This window comes from Phascolarctos cinereus, unplaced genomic scaffold (genome assembly GCF_003287225.1).
Source record: "Phascolarctos cinereus isolate Bilbo 61053 unplaced genomic scaffold, phaCin_HiC Scaffold_5;HRSCAF=322, whole genome shotgun sequence".
Classification (NCBI taxonomy): Eukaryota; Metazoa; Chordata; class Mammalia; order Diprotodontia; family Phascolarctidae; genus Phascolarctos; species Phascolarctos cinereus.
The window spans coordinates 436,270,141-436,286,054 of NW_027555958.1; the positions used below are offsets into that span (position 1 = coordinate 436,270,141).

Here is a 15,914-nt window from a genome sequence, read left to right on the forward strand (position 1 = left end):
AGAAATCTATGTAAATAAGGAAGAAGGTGAAAGAGGAAATAATAGGCATTTGGACCTCACTCTCATTGGAAATGGGTTAAAAGAGAAAAACACATATGGTTGATTTTTTTTCAGTCATTCCAGTCATGTCTGACTCTTTGTGACCCCATTTGGGGTTTTCTTGGCAAAGATACTGGAATGATTTGTCATTTCCTTGTCTAGCTCACTTTACAGATGAGGAACTGAGGCAAACGGAGTTAGGTGACCTGCCCAGGGTCACACAGCTAGTAGGTGTTTGAGGCCAGATTTGAATTCAGGTCCTTCTGACTCCAAACTCAGCACTCTATCCACTGTGCCACCTGACTGCTCGTAGCCAGGTTGAATACAGAAATACAGATTGCTCAGCAGAGAAACAGGAATGAAAGGGGAAAAGGAAGAAGGGGGAATAAGAGAGAGGGCAGATTAAGGGAGTGATTAGTCCTCAGCAAAACAAATTCTACAGACATACAAAAATACTGATAAGAGCTTTTTGGGGTGGCGAAGCATTAAGAAATAAAGGGAACCACACACGAAATGGGGAACGGTTATGTCATATAAATGTGTTGGGAAACTATTGCGTTGTAAGAAATAATAAAGGGGAAAGTTTTATGGAAATCCAGGAAGATTTATATGAACTGATGAGGAGTGAGATGTCAGAACCAGGAGAGCAGTTTACACAGCACCAACAATATTGTAAAGACAACTCATGACGAAACACCTTCTGGTAGAGGTGATGGACTCAGAGTGTAGATTGGAGACACTGTTTTTGGATATGGCCAATATGGAAATGTGGCAAATTCTGGGAATATCAAGATAGAAGTGAAACAGTCCCTGCCCTTAAGGAGCCTTCTCCACCTTATCTAAAACTTATTGCTCTACATACAAGTGTCTAATAAATGTCTGCTGAATCAAACTAAACATTTCTGTGGATAGCACCATAGAAGGTGGGTATTGACAGTAGCCACCAATTTGAATTTTTTCAGTATATGAATTTAAAGTGAGATAATGATGGTAATATTGAATAATTAATTTTATTTCCATGATCCATTTACACTGTACAAACATTTTGGAAAAGCACCTCATCAGTTCACAGTACGTATACAACACATTTACTTTTAAAATACATTGTTATAAAAGGTTCCAAAAAACAATGGCAGGTCAATAAATAATAAAATTCTCAGAGCAAGTTACTACTTTTGTGAAGGCCCCAGTGTTTCCACCAAGAATGATAATTTCCACAATCACAAAGTCACAATGTTTGCAATAATTATGAATTTTTAATGAAACTTTAATTCTTTAGCGGAAAGTTTCTACCGCTGGACTAACTTGTGTGCTTTCCAAAAGGGAAGATGTTTTGTGGAAATTTGGAAAATCCCAATACTGTCTGGATTTTGAACAGCACGTTTCCCACTCCAATGTTCACAGTACGCACTCCTTCCTATTTTTTCTTCTTTCCTTGCTCAGTTTCCATTTTACGTTTTTTTGAAGTAGGTTCATCTTTTTCATCATCTTTTAAAAAGAAAATTGTTTTGATCAGTAATTGTGACAATAGGTAGTTCACACCAGAAATTCCATGACTATTATTCCCCTCCATATTCATAACTACAGTGGCTAAATATCTTCCAACACTAATTTGCAAAAAATGAAAACATGTTCCTTTACTTTGATAAAGTAAAACATGAAGACAAGAAACCTGTCATTTGGAGTTTTTTAAGCACATGAAGTAAATTTTTTATAGCAGTGTAATTTTGAGGTCAGGAAATTAGAAAGTTTTTTCTCCCCCTGAGCTTACAGTTAACTTGCATAATATTATGCAGTATATGCTTTTGCAGGACAGTGGAGTGATCAGGATCTCTATTTATAATAATGAGACATTCTTTTCTTAACCATCAGTAATCTAGAGCTGGAAGGAGCCTTTCTAGTGCAGTCCCCTTCATTTTTTGTAGATGAGGAAACAGGCAAAGAGAAAGGAAGTGACTTGTTTAACTGTTGGTAACAGAACCAGGAGTTGAACCTACCCTTCAACTCCAAATTCAAGTGCTTCTTTCTGTTATACAAACTGCTTCTTTCTCAAGGTATGCCCATCACAGGGTCATTGATCTACAGCTGGAAGGGCCCTCAGAGGCTATCTAGTCCAGATGAGGAATCAGAGGCACAGAAATGTGTAACGACTTGCCTCAGGTCACACAGGCAGGAGTAGGATTTGAACCTTGGTCCAATGAGTCAGCCTTGTTTTCTCTGTACTGTGCTGCCCTTGTAAGTTTTAAATGGTTAAATGGCTTTCTATGAACAATCTTCCTTGTTTCAACCTGCTTTCTTTGTTACTCATAAGAAAAATATAAAATCAAGGGAACAAAGCACTTTACACTTTGGGTCTAGAGTAAGTTACTCACAATTAGGGGTTATATACAATCAATCAACAGCATGCTATAATGCAGGTACTGTGCTAAGCAGTGCCAGACATGAAGTCAGGAAAACTCATTTTCCTGAGTTCAAATCTGGCCTCAGACACTTGCTAGCTGTGTGACCCTGGGCAAGTCACTGAACCCTGTTTGCCTCAATTTCCTCATCTGTCAAATGAGATGGAGAAGGAAATGGCAAACCACTCCAGTATCTTTCCCAAGAAAATCCCAAATGGAGCTGGAAACCAATGAAATGACTGAACAACAACTCTGCTAAGTGCCAACACCAATTTCCAAACACTTTGCATCGCTCACACCACAACAATTTCCCTTCTATAGAGAGTACACAATATAAGACAGTGCCAGAACGTGCTCCCAACGCATAACTATTAGTCTAAAAAGTCACTCTCCCTGCATCCAAGTTCTATGATTCAGCTTCTAAGTCAAGTGTTGTAGACTCCTGTAAGTCACATGCTGTTTTTCCTATTCCATCTCATTTCTGTGCCTTTGTACTGGCTATACCCCATGTCTCAAATGAGCTTCTCACCTCTGCCTCTGTTTCCCCGCTTCTTTCAAGACTCATCTCAAATGCTACCTTCTGCAGCAGGCCTTTCCTGGTGTCCCCCGCCCCAGTCGCTCCAATCCCTACTCCATGAGAACCTTCCCTTCTGAGATTAGCTTCCATCTACTCTCTCTATCTTGTACGTACCAATTATTTACATAATGTTTCCCTCATTAGGATGCGAGCTTCTGGAGGGGCTATTTTTGTCTTTCTTTGTAATCCTAGTGCTTAACACAGTACCTGGCACATAATAAGTGTTTAATAAATCATGTTGAGTAACTGACAGAAAGTGTCTCCAAGGTCACCACTGACATCTTAATTACTAAACCCTTATAACCTTTTCTCAAATCTCATTTTCCTTCAGCTTTCTGAAGCCCCTGAGTTTATTCTTCCTAGACACGCCCCTATTTGTAACTCGGCTTCCGTGACAGTGCTCTCTCTGGCTCTACTACCTACCCAATCACTACTTAGTCTCCCCTTCCTCCTATCCCCTAGTGGCTGCTTCAAGCCTATACTGTCCTAAGACCTCTTCTCTCTAAAAATGCTCTCCTTTTGATCCCAAATGTTCACAAAGCTTCAAGGATTGCCTCTGCACAGATCCAGCACCAGCCAATCATTAGCCTTAGTTCCAGTTTCACATTTCCACTTGGATGTTCCAAGAACACTTAAACATGTCAAGAATGGAACTCAACATCCTCTCCTGTAAATCTGCCCCTCCTCCCAGCTTCCCTATTTCTGTTGATGGAATCACCATCTTTCCAGTTACAAGACCTCAGTCATGTTTGCACTCAGACACCAAGCTTTGATCCTCCCACCACACTGTTTGATCACCTCTGTAGCCATTCTACCTCACAGTCACCACCCAAGGTTCAAGGTCTCATCACCTTTTCCCGAGGCCACCGGGAAAATCTAAAGTGATCTCCCCACTTCCATTTTCTCCCATTCCTATGCACAGATTATCTTCCTAATGCACAAACCTCTGCATGTGCCACTTGTGTCCAAATGTGTGATTCCATATTGCCTCTGAGATAAAACAAAACAAAACAAAGAACCCACAAAACTCTTCAGCCTGGCAGTTAGCAGCCTCTACCATCTGGCTCCAACCTACCTTTCCAGCCTCATTTCACATTATTCCCCTCCAGCCAAACTGGATTACCTGCTGTTCCTCACATTGGACATGGGGGTCTCACATCTTTGGGCATCCTAACAGGCCATCATACATGCCTAGAATGCATGTCCTCATCTCTATGTGTTAAAATCCTTCTCTTCCTTCAGGGTTCTTCCTGGTACCATCTCCTTTGTAATGGCTCCCTGGCTGGGGAGGGGAGGAGAAATATAGATGGAAATGAATGTGATAAAAAAAATGGCATCAATTTTAAAAAAGGAAATGGGAAAATCTGGAGAAAATGTTGGTTTAAATAAAAAGACAATGAGTTCCATTTTAGAAACACTGAGTTAACACGTCAGTAGGACATCCAGGCAGAGATGCCCAGTGGAAAGCTGGTAATGAAGCACTAAAGTTCAGGAAAGGGAGAGGGTTTAAATTAGATGATTCCTGTGGTCTCTTTAAGTTTTAATTCTAGATCTTTCAGAAAGGTTATTCTCAAAGCAGTTTGAGACAGACTTGAGCACTGACTTGTACAAAGGCATTCAGCTACATAAGGGGAGAGCTTATTTCTAAATCAGGCTTGCCTACTTTGACTTCTATTAATGGTAAAATAAATTTGGAAAATGCTTTGTAACTGCAAAGTAATGAGCTGTAGATTTTTTATTATACTTGAAAACCCACTATTTTTGTTGCTACACGGTATGTTCAGAGGATACCTTGAGATGATGTAGATCAATCTGCAAATCTCTGGCAATTCAGATGACGACTGTTCTTTAAGGAACAACTCAAAAAAGCTTTCTCTACTGATGCTGGATCAATCCTATCCTCTTCCCCTTGGAGGGTCAAGACCTTTCCAAATCAGAAATTCAACCATAAGGTCGACTGAGTTACTGCTACCTAGTGACAGTCAATAAACATTTGCTTAAAGAATGTAGCTCCTGAAGAAAGGAAAGTGAAAATCAAAACCAGATTCTAATCCTTATGATGGGATACAGATCTGATCCGAAGAAAATGGCATTCAAATCAATTTAAACTATTCTAATTCCAGTAAACTCCTAACTACCCAGCTGACAGAGATTAAAAACCAGCCACATTGTCTGAGTGGGCCTCACCTCTACGGACAGCCTGCAATCCCTGCTTCCTAGCTGATCAAGAGCAGCCGCCCAGAGCAATGGCCATATTCTTAGGCTCGTCTTCCCTCACAAATGCTCCACATGGCCTATCTACAAAACTCTGACAGTCCTCTGACCATGCCTCCTATCCTGACATCTGTCTATCCTTCACCCCTCCTACACCTACTCTTCATCCTCACGGCAACCTCCAATCACACCATACCTCCCTGCTTCTCCAAGCCACCAACTCTTACTTGGCCTTACTTTTGCCCCTTCTAAAGCTTAACCCGACAGTTAATCAGGTCAACCTGACATTATCTTCTACCGTGAGTCACTTGACACTTGTCTTATTGCCAGTCATTCTTCTCTAAACCGCAGGATGGGATCACTTCCACCATTAGCCTTCTTTGTTCCTACTCATGCTGCTAAACACAGATGAAGGAAGGGTCCTTCCTTTACAAGCCAATCCTTTTACCTTTCCTTGACTGACTCTCTAACCCACTCCCCTCAGTGTCTGTTCCAAACTCTTTTCCTCCTCTCAAGCCACCTGCACCACCTCTCCTCCCTTCCTCTAAGTGAAGGACCTTATCAAATACTTAACAGAAAACAGTCAAGGTCATCCTTGGTAAGCTCTTTCTTCTCTCCCATTCTATACTTTGAATCACCTCAACATAATCCCTGACACTAATTCTTCGCTCTAGTCTCATATACCAAACCCTCTACTTGTGCCCCTTGATCTCTTCCCCTCTCATCTCTTACAGGAATTTGCCCTTTTGATCATTCTCTCTCTGGCCATCTTCCAGAAATGCTGTTGTGCCCCAATCTCCCCCAGTCACTCTAGCTCTGCCCTCAACCCTTGAGTTCCTGGATGATGAGAATTCACTGTATCTACATGTCCCCACACCCACTGTGATATACTCTGGCCTTGTTCCTGCCACATTGCCAATATGGAATACATTCCCTCTTCATTCCACCTTTTAGAATCCCTAGGTTCCCTCAGATCTCAAGCACTGCACCAATCAAATAAGCACTTATTAAGTGCCAAGCATTGTGCTCCATCCTGGGGATACCAAGACAAAATGGAAAGGTGCCTGCCCTCAAGAAGCTTCTATTCTAACATTACAGGCAAATATATATATATGTATATATGTAAAATATATACAAGGTAATTTTGTGGGGAGAAGGTGCTACCAGCTAGGAGAAAAGGATCAGGAAAGGCTTTATGTAGAAAATCATACTTGAAGTGAGTTTTGAAGGAAACTAGGTATTTTAAGTAACAAAGGTAAGGAAGAAGTGAATTCCAGGCATAGAGAGCAGCTGGTGCAAACAGAGATAGTGTTAGTAATGAAAAACCATTTGGCTGGACCATCAAGTGAGTGACAGGGAGTAACACGTAAGGTGGCTAGAAAAGTAGGCTGGATGGTCTGATTCCGTTATTACCACTTCCAAGTAACCTCACCCCAGAAATGACATATTCTGGATGTGTTTTGTATTTAATTTCTATCTACATGATGTTTCTCCCAATAGAATCTAAATTCCTTGAGATAATGGACTACTTCATTTTTAACTTAGCATTAAAAATGTTTGTCACAGTGCCTGGCACCTGGGGACGAGCGCTGGGAAAAAACCTCAGATGCCCTCTAGCTTAACTCTTTAATTTTACAAATTGAGAAACTGTGGCCCAATAAGGTTAAATAACTTGCTTAGGGTCACACGGGAAGCAAATGTCAGAGGCAAGATTTGAATATAGGTCCCTTTGGTTTCAAAGCCAGTGTTCTTTCTGATATACAGTGCTAGGTATTTATTAAGTGCTTGTTGAATGAATGAAGGTAACCCCTTTATAATTTAGTAGACAGTCATCATGAGTTATTATGGCTGAAAAATCACTATCAGCCTGTTGATGAATCTTGCCTCCCTTAGGCTGTCTGGTACTTAGACAAGAGATAAACAATCCTAAAGTTTACGTTTGTTGATGTTTTTCAAGTTCATAATTTCTTAAAAAAAAAACCAAACCAAATTTAATTGAAGCCCCTTCTTCCCACAAAATAATTTTGTATTCTGCCCATGTCTTTCTCTCACTTCATAAACTCTAATGCCTTTCTGTTGATTCCAGGAAAATAAATCAATTTCTACATATATGTATACGTTGCCTGCCTCGGTAAAATATAAGCTTCTTCAGAACAGAGACTTTCATTTTTTGCATTTGTATTCCCAATGTGTTACACAATGCCCAGCACATAGTAGGGAACTAATATTTGTGGACTGACTGTTGAATCCATTACCAGACCCCGACCTGAAAAGCTTTCTCACTTGGCTGCTCAATCCAGAGCTTATTCCTGCTACTATGGCTTCTAAACACCAAGAGTCACCTCCAGGCTACAACGACCCCTAGAGGATGATGGTAGTGGAGAAAGTATTATGACATAGTTCAAGAATGGCCCTTCCAGCGTACAATCCTCAACACTGCAGTATTCACATCTACTTTGTTTCTATTAAGCAAGAAATGAGTTTATGTTGGTTGTTTGAGTTTATGTTTGTCAAATTGATATATTTTTAAAATAAAATTTTTTTTTTGGGAAAAGAAAGACAGAAAAGGGCTTTATCCTTTCTTATTTTCTCCTTACTAGCCTTTGGAAGTAACTCAAAACAAAAACAGTCTAAAGGCAGGTAATGGGAGGGAAAAGGAGAAGTAACAAATTTGGATAATGGACATATCTTATATTTAGCACCCGGATGCTTCACGGTTAGGCTGTAACAGGTTTGGAGAAATCAAAGTTGAGAATAAGATTTTTGTGCCCTGGACCCTTTGGCAGTCTGGTGAAGCCTAAACACTTTCAGAAGAGTGTTTCAAAATTTTTGGTTTTTTGTTGCTGAGTTGTTTCAGTCTGGTCAGACTTTTTGTGATGCCATTTGAGGCTTTCTTGGCAAAGATACTGGAGTGATTTTTCATTTGTCGTTTTCCTTCTCCAGCTCATTTTATACATGAGGAAACTCAGGGGAATAGGATTCAGTGACTTGTCCCGGGTCACACAGCTAGTAAATGTCTGAGGCTGGATTTGGACCTGGAACCTGGGAATATTCCTGGTTCCTAGCTCAGTGCTCTATCCACTGCACCATCTAGCTGCCCTATGATAAAATACCCCCATCGATAAATGTGTGTATATGTTATATACTGTGATATAAAAATTATATTATATAAACGTTATATATTTTGTTATATGTGTGTATATGTTATACAAATTATATACACACATACATACACAGAATACAAAAAATGTATACACATACACACACACTCTCTCTCTCCTTCTCTCTTGGGTTAAGAACTCCTGGACTTGGGGCAGCTAGGCGGTACAATGGATAGAGCTCCAGCCTAGGAGTCAGGAGGCCCTGAGTTTAAATCCGGGCCCAGACACTTGACACTTACTAGCTGTATGACCCTGGGCAAGTCACTTAACCCCGAGTGCCTCACCAAAAAAAGAAAAAAAAAGAACTCCTGGGCTAGAAGGTAGAGGATATACCAAATTTCACAAGCTAAATTCACTACTATGTCATCATTTTTGGTAATGTGAACTTTAATAAACCACTCTGTGTAGGTAAGTAGCAAAGTTTATTTCTACAAAAATGTCAGGAAACTACTGAAGACTAAAATTTATTCCAAAGTTCATTTGGGATAAAGAATGTGTCATTTATACATAGTGCCTAACAAGAATAAGGTCACACTAAAGAATTAATAAAAATTCATTTTTATTAATTTTTTTTCTTGGCTAGATAGTGCTGTGAATAGAGCACTGAACCTGGAGTCACAGAAGACCTGAGTTCAAATCCAGCTGCACACATTTACCAGCTTTATGGGTAAAGCATTAACCTGTCTGCCTCAGTTTCCTCATCCATAAAACAGGGATAATAATAGGATCCACCTTCCAACTAGTGAGGACAAAATGAAATATTTGTAAAGTGTTTTGTAAACCTTAAAGTGCTATATAAATACTACTCAATATTATTATTATTATTGTTTAGAAATTAATTTTCTAGAACTAGTAGTTAATCTTATGAAATATCTTTATATTGATTAAATTGAACCCTTTTGCTTTTGTCTATCCTTGTATGAAGCTCTAAGTTCTTCACTTCTCAAGAATATAGAAGAATGATATAGGGAAAAAACGTAAAAATTTTCCAGCTATTTGCTTGCAGCATACTGTAAGTGCTGAGCTGGGAGAAACCCAATCTTTTGGTCTTTACTTTGATATAACTCAGGCCATCTCCAGTCTCAGAATCACAGCCCTCTATTGTGAAACCTCAGTCTCAGTACCTTCATTATAGAGGTAGAGCTGCTTCCCAGGAGTTTCCAAGAGACCAGACCCCACAGGCTCTGCTTATTCAACTGGGCATTTTATATAATTTTTAAAAGAGCAAAACACTGTAGCTCTATAAATAACCCACTTCAGCTAAGCTCTTTAAATTTCTATGGAGTTATCCACTTGTTAAAAATGTTTCTCAATATGTTGAGTGTCAATTATTCATGTGTCTCTGATGTGCACAGGCAAAATAGAAAGCAGGCCAGAATATGAGCAAGGGAGATATGTCGTTTCAGTTGTCTCCTTCTAATATCTATCCAGGGGTATGACAAGACCAAAGGAGGCCCTTCATTTCAAAATGGCTAGAGATCTGGTTTAAAAAATAATGAAATTTTTTCTCAGGCTAGGATACTTTTGTCACTACCTTCCTGTTACTATTTGGAGTAATGCTCTGTTAAGTTCACTTTTTTTCTTATCTTAGTATAACTGCTTTAAAGTAAAAAGGTGGCTTTAGTTTTTCACAGCTGCAGTCACAAGGCAAGAATAAATAATTGTGTCACCTTAATTATAGAACATCTATAAATCATACCTGATACCAGAGGAGATCTTATTGACCTATAGCAGTGACCTTGGACTTTAGGTCATCGGTCACTTCACTTTAAAACCAGCTCAATGTAATTCTTCTACTGCAAAAACCAAATATCATCTGAAGATGATCGTGAATCATTTTGACAGTTCAATGATAGAAGCAGCTGTGGCACACTGGAAAATCGTACTAAATTTGGAATTGGAAATCTTAGGTTCAAACCTTGGCTCTGCTATTTACTGGATGACCTTGTGCAAATCACTTTCTCTGGGCTTCAGTCTTTGTAAAATGAGAGGTTGGACTGAATGGTTTCTAAGCTTTCTTTCAACTCTAAACCTATGCTCTATGATCCTTTTACATCTTTTACATTCATTTCCTTGCTTAAATACACACACACACACACACACACACACACACACACACACACACACACACGAAGCACTATATTTTGAGGCTCTGCAGTCAGAAGACCTGGGTTCCAAATCGTATCCATCACTAACTGATTATGTGACCTGGGACAAATTACTTTCTCTGAACTCCACAGTTTACCCATCTCTAAAGCTGGAATACTATCCCCCTTTCCTAGCTCTCAGGAATAACTCGGGGGACCAAAAGATACGGAGCTGCAGCTATCCTCCTGCTCATTACCTGATTCCAAGGTCTCTTCCCCCTCTGGTAGTAACTTCACTTTGTTCGCATTCTGGGGCGCATCGTCACCGTTGTCCTCGTAGATGTTGGACCACTTTATGGCCATGTCCAGCTCGGGAGGGGGCGGGGGCTTCTTTTCTTTGACGCCGTAGGTCTCGGGCGGCGGGACCGAGCTGCTCTTCCACACTCTGAACTCCCGGGGAGGCTGCAGAACAAAACACACTTAAGAAAGGCAGACGCGAGGCTGCGAGCCGTACCAGGAGCCTGCTCTGGGCGGCATCTTCCTGCACCAGGTGCCTTTTAGCGAACTTCCCGTCTGCACGTACGAACTTTACTAAAAAAGCCCACATGTGTCCTCCCGGGAACCACGGAGCGTTAACTGGCTCGGGGATGAGCATGAGAAGGGCTTCCTAGCGTCCTAAACCCCGGGATTTGGCGTTTCTCCCTTTCGGAGATACCCCCGAGCCAGGGCTGATGGTCAGCCGGAGGTGGTCGCAGGGAAAGGGGTCCGGGAGGCATCTAGGGGCAGACTCCTGATAAGAGAGCCAGGGGACAAGAGTGACACCGACCCGCAGGACCGGACTCTGGGGAAAGGGCATCACGTCAAGGCAGGGACCCCCAAAAGGGTAGAGGGGGGTCTTGGGGAGACAGCACGAGAGCCGGCCATAAATGCACGGTCCGGGGTGGGGGGAGCTAGGCTCAGGGCCCGGCTCTGCCTCTTACTGCCCTGGGCCTCAGTTTCTCCCTCTGTCAGCCGGCGTGACCGCCGAGGTTCCCCCTGCGGGGATCCGGGGGGGCAGCCTCGGTTTTCCCCTCCGCAGAATGGGGGTCCGCCACCTCGGAGCCGGCTGGGGCTCACTCACCTCCTCGGGCGCCTTCCGGACGTGCCGCTCCCAGTCGATTTGCTTGTTTAGCGGGTTGTAGAGGAAAGCCGGCCGGGACACGCTCCGGAACAGCTCGTCCGGCTTGGGCAGCCGCATCCCCTCGGCCGCGCCGCCCCCGGCGGCCGGCTTGGAGGGCTCCCGGGCCTCTCGGCCCGCTTCCTCTGGCTCGCTGTCGTCCTCCGAAGACGACGACGACGACGACGAGCCGGAATTGCTGCTGCCGCCATAGGCAGCGAAGTAGCCGAGCGGGTCCTTCTCCTCAGCGGCCATGGCGGCGAGCGAGAGCCCGGAGAGGATCCCGCCGCGATCTCGAACCGGATCCGCCTCCTCCCCGTCGGCTCCCTCTCCAGGCGGCGCAAAGCCGGAAGTGGCAGAGCCGGAGCGCCCCGCCCACCCGGCGCACCCCCTGATTGCAGGGAGCCGGACAAGCCCCGCCCTCCAGGGCGGGCCCGAGAGGAGGAGGCCCCGCCCACTAAATGGGGAGCGCTCAGCTGAGGAAGCCCTGAACCCTCACTATGCCTTGCCCCAGAGGTCCCGCCCTTTGTGAAGAGAGGCCACCCATTCCGGGGAAGCCCCGCCTCCAGAAGGAGGAGGAAACTGTGGCTCTCCCCACGGGCGGGGAGAGCCACACAGCTGAAGAAGCTCCACCTCCTCAGACCGCTCGAGCCCGGAAGTTCCTTCCCTTTTGGAGAGACAGAGAGACCGCCCCCTGAGGAGGAGCGGGAGTAAATGGAGGTGGACTGGGAAGCCCCACCTCTTAGGGGCGGGATGCCGCGCAGTCGATTAAGCCCCGCCCCCTCAGAACCGCCTCGGTCCCGCCTCTTAAGTGGTGGGGGGAGCTGTTCTGCTGAGGGAAGCCGTCCTCCTAAGATTCCCTCCTTGAGGAGGGGCATAGTGGCCTGGAGGACCATCGCCCTGAGGTTAGGAAGAGGGGCAGCGAGGTAGTGGAGTAGAGCGTCGGCCCTGAAGTCAGGAAGACTCATCTTTTTGAATTCACATGCGGCCTCGGACACTGAACTAGCCTCGTGACCCTGGCAAGTCACTTAAACTTGTTTGCTTCAGTTTCCTCATCTGTAAAATAAGCTTAAGAAGGAAATGGTAACCCATTCCAGAAAAAACCCAATAGGGGTCACGAAGAGTCGGGGCACGACTGAAACGAGTCAACAACAGAGTTAAGGGCTCCACCCCCTAGTGAAATTGCCTAGAAATCGAGAGGCGAGGAAGCCCCGTCCCGTTCCCCGCCCGGCCCGGAGCACCTCGGTGTCTCCCCCTGGTGGAGGAGCCTCGCAGTGCAGAGAGGAAGCCCCGCCCCGTGGTGGAGTTGCCTCTCAGAACACCTGGGTCTCTCCCCCTGGTGGAGGAACCTCGCTACTTCAGGTCCAGCAGCCCGGGGAAGCCTCCTTCCTAGGGGAGGGAGAAGAGGCTGCGCAGATTGAGGTAGCACCGCCCCCAGGGCGGGTCCCATATTCCAGGAAGCCCCGCCCCCTGGCGGAGTTGCCTCTCAGAACACCTCTGTCTCCCTCCTTCTTGGGGGAGGGAGAAGAGGCTGCGCAGATTGAGGAAGCACCACCCCCGGGGGCGGGGCCCCACATTCCAGAAAGCTCCGCCCCCAATGCGTGGGTGTGGTCTCGGGGAATCCCCGCCTTCTTAGGAGCCGCAAACTCATACTTATCCTCTGGTTCGAGGATGGGAAGCGCTGGCCCTTGACCCTCAAATGCTAGCTGGAGAGGGTGTGTGCGGGCGGGGAGGTCTAAAGTTGGTTCAGGGCTGTGGGCTGAGCCGCACTCTGGAAGCTGAGGAAGGATTGTGGGCCAACTGTGCCGGCACACTGTGGGAGCTTAATGCGTGGTTCTGGACAGCCCGAGTTTGCCTTTGGCCGTCCCTCCCCCGCTCCCTTCGCGGCGCTCGTCTTCCTCTCCATGCTGCTCCTCACCATTATCCCGAGTGGGCTTTCCATTCAGCAGTCCCATCTCCCACACCCACTCCGCCTCGGACCCCCCACTGCCAACACAGGTGCCCATACCTGGAGAGACCCCGGGATATAACAGAAGCAGCCTGGGTTCAAATCCTGGCTCAACTACTTAGCACCAGTGTGACCTCGAGGCTGTCGCTTGACCTCTGTCTTCATGTCTAAAATGTCACGGACTACATTATCTCTAAAGTCACCTCCAGCTCTTCATCTGTTATCCTTAGACCGCATCATTCTGGACAAGGCCCTAGATATGTTGTGAGACAGCAAGACCGGACTTGGGGTCAGGAAAACTAGAGTTCAGATTCCGAAAGATGGAATAGTTGTGTGGCCTTGGGCAAATCTCTATTATGTTTCCAAAAAACCATCCTGGGACTGAATCAAAGGCGGGTTACAATCTGCTTTGGGTGAATGATTCTAGCTAACTTAGATGCATCGTTTACTTAGTTGATGTCAAAGCCATCTGACAGATGACTTACTTCACTCATACCACAACCAACATTAGTTTTCACTGGGACTATTTCAATGGCCTAACTTGTCTTCTTGTCTTTGGATTCTCCAATCTAGTTTTCACAGAGCTGTAAAAATAACATAGTACTAATATGACCCCATTTGTCTGCTCAGAATCCTTCAGTGGTTCGAATTCTTTATTATTGTACTTAAGGTCTTTCACAATTGGGACTCTAATCTAGCAGTTTAGCATTGTTACCATATATGGGACCTTTTTATACATTCCATTCTTCAGACAAAATTGATCATAAACTATTCCCCTGATTTCATCCCGATACTTACCAAATGATACCTGTTTGAACAGCAATCTCATGTGAATCTACCTTTGCTTATTCAAATCCTTCTCTTCTAATCAAGTCCCAGCTCTGGTGTAAACTTCTTAAATTCCTTCTTAGACCTCTCTTCTAGACCTAGTTTCACTGCATAACACAAAGTTTTTACTCCCTCCCCAAATTCTCTTAGAGCTCTCACTATCTGCCTTTTCCTATATCAAATTCTACCAATTATATTTGTGAGAATCAGTTACAGTGGATTGAGGTTAGGCCTTCAAGTCAGGACGACTCAGATTCCAATTCTGCCTCTGATACAAATAATGATGGGCAAATCACCAAACCTTTCAAGATCCCCTCTACAACTCATTCTAAGTTACCAGTAACTTATCAGTCTTCAGCAATGGAGCTTGTTTCTATACTGGGAGTTCCTCTTATAAATAAAGTCACAGGTTCAGACACCCTCCCCTCAAGAAAAACAAAACAAAACAAAAATGTATGTGTCCCTTATTAGTTTGTCCTTTATTGTAGAAGTATTCTTAGTGTCAAAGATTTGGATTGAACAAGTGGAAAAGTTAGCAGAGTAGTAACTAACAAGATGCAAAGCAAATACAGTATTATATTTGTAGGCATTGAGGAGTAGAGGTGGCCAATAGTAGGAAGAGTGGCTTGGCTAAAATGGAAAACATGGCAGATAGGAGGTTGGAGGTCAAGTTGGATGTTACCTGAAAACAGCCAGTTAACAAAAAGCCTCAAATGCTAAACTGAGGAATTACAATGATTTGCTATTGCTTCTTCTTAAATCTTTTTCAAATAAGTATTTTTATAGTTAATCAGTCCCTCCTAACACAATACCTCCAAATACTCAATATATAACTAAATAGTAAATCCCATATTAGCTATGTATAGCAATCATTTCCTTTCTGTTACTCAGAGGCATTTAATTTTTATTCTTTTTTTGAGACAAACAGGGTTAGGTGACTTACTCATGGTTAAGGCCTAATTTGAACTCAGATCCTCCTGACTCTAGGATTGGTGCTCTATCCGCTGCCTCTCATTTATTTATACTTGTCATTTATCATTTCATTGATTAGAATGCTAAGGTCTTTCAAAGTTGTTTTTCTCCATGTTATCATCGTATAAACTATTTGATTCTGTTCACTACGCTCTGCATCCATTTATTTAGCCTTTTCAGTTTACTCTGAAATTGTCCATCTCATTGTTACAGCTTTCAATTACAATCATATACAACTTATTTTGATCATTCACCAAGAGGACACCCCTTTTTGTTTCCAACTTTTCACTACCACAAAAAGAGATGCTTCATTTTTGCACATATAGCTCCTTTTCTTCTGATATCTTTGGCGTATGGGACTAGCAGTGATTTAGCTGGGTCAAAGGGGATTTAACTCTAGGCATAGTTTTGCAAAGTATTCCCAAAATAGCTGGAGCAATTCATAGTTCCATCAAGAGTACATTACTGTAGGGGCAGCTAGGTGATGTAGTGGATAGAGTACTGGCCCTGGATTCAGGAGGACCTGAGTTCAA

At 43.7% G+C, this 15,914-nt stretch overlaps 1 protein-coding gene across 1 annotated transcript; it reads right to left on the reverse strand.

Annotated features, from left to right (window-relative positions):
* Positions 1-1,030: 1,030 nt before the first annotated feature.
* On the reverse strand, positions 1,031-11,994 carry CUNH1orf52 (chromosome unknown C1orf52 homolog). The gene is made up of 3 exons (XM_020988735.2): positions 11,598-11,994; positions 10,735-10,939; positions 1,031-1,527 (listed from the first exon to the last, which is right to left on the reverse strand). The coding sequence occupies exons 1-3, from the start codon at positions 11,886-11,888 to the stop codon at positions 1,457-1,459; spliced, it is 567 nt and encodes a 188-aa protein (XP_020844394.1). The 5' UTR covers positions 11,889-11,994; the 3' UTR covers positions 1,031-1,456.
* Between the last annotated feature and the right edge of the window lie 3,920 nt (positions 11,995-15,914).

Excerpts from the sequence above, each read along its gene's own strand:
- CUNH1orf52 (XM_020988735.2), bottom strand. The coding sequence starts at position 11,888 with ATGGCCGCTGAGGAGAAGGACCCGCTCGGCTACTTCGCTGCCTATGGC. Across the intron at positions 10,940-11,597 it reads TCCGGAAGGCGCCCGAGGAG|CCTCCCCGGGAGTTCAGAGT; the intron begins GTGAGTGAGCCC and ends TTTGTTCTGCAG. Across the intron at positions 1,528-10,734 it reads GGAAGAGACCTTGGAATCAG|ATGATGAAAAAGATGAACCT; the intron begins GTAATGAGCAGG and ends TCTTTTTAAAAG.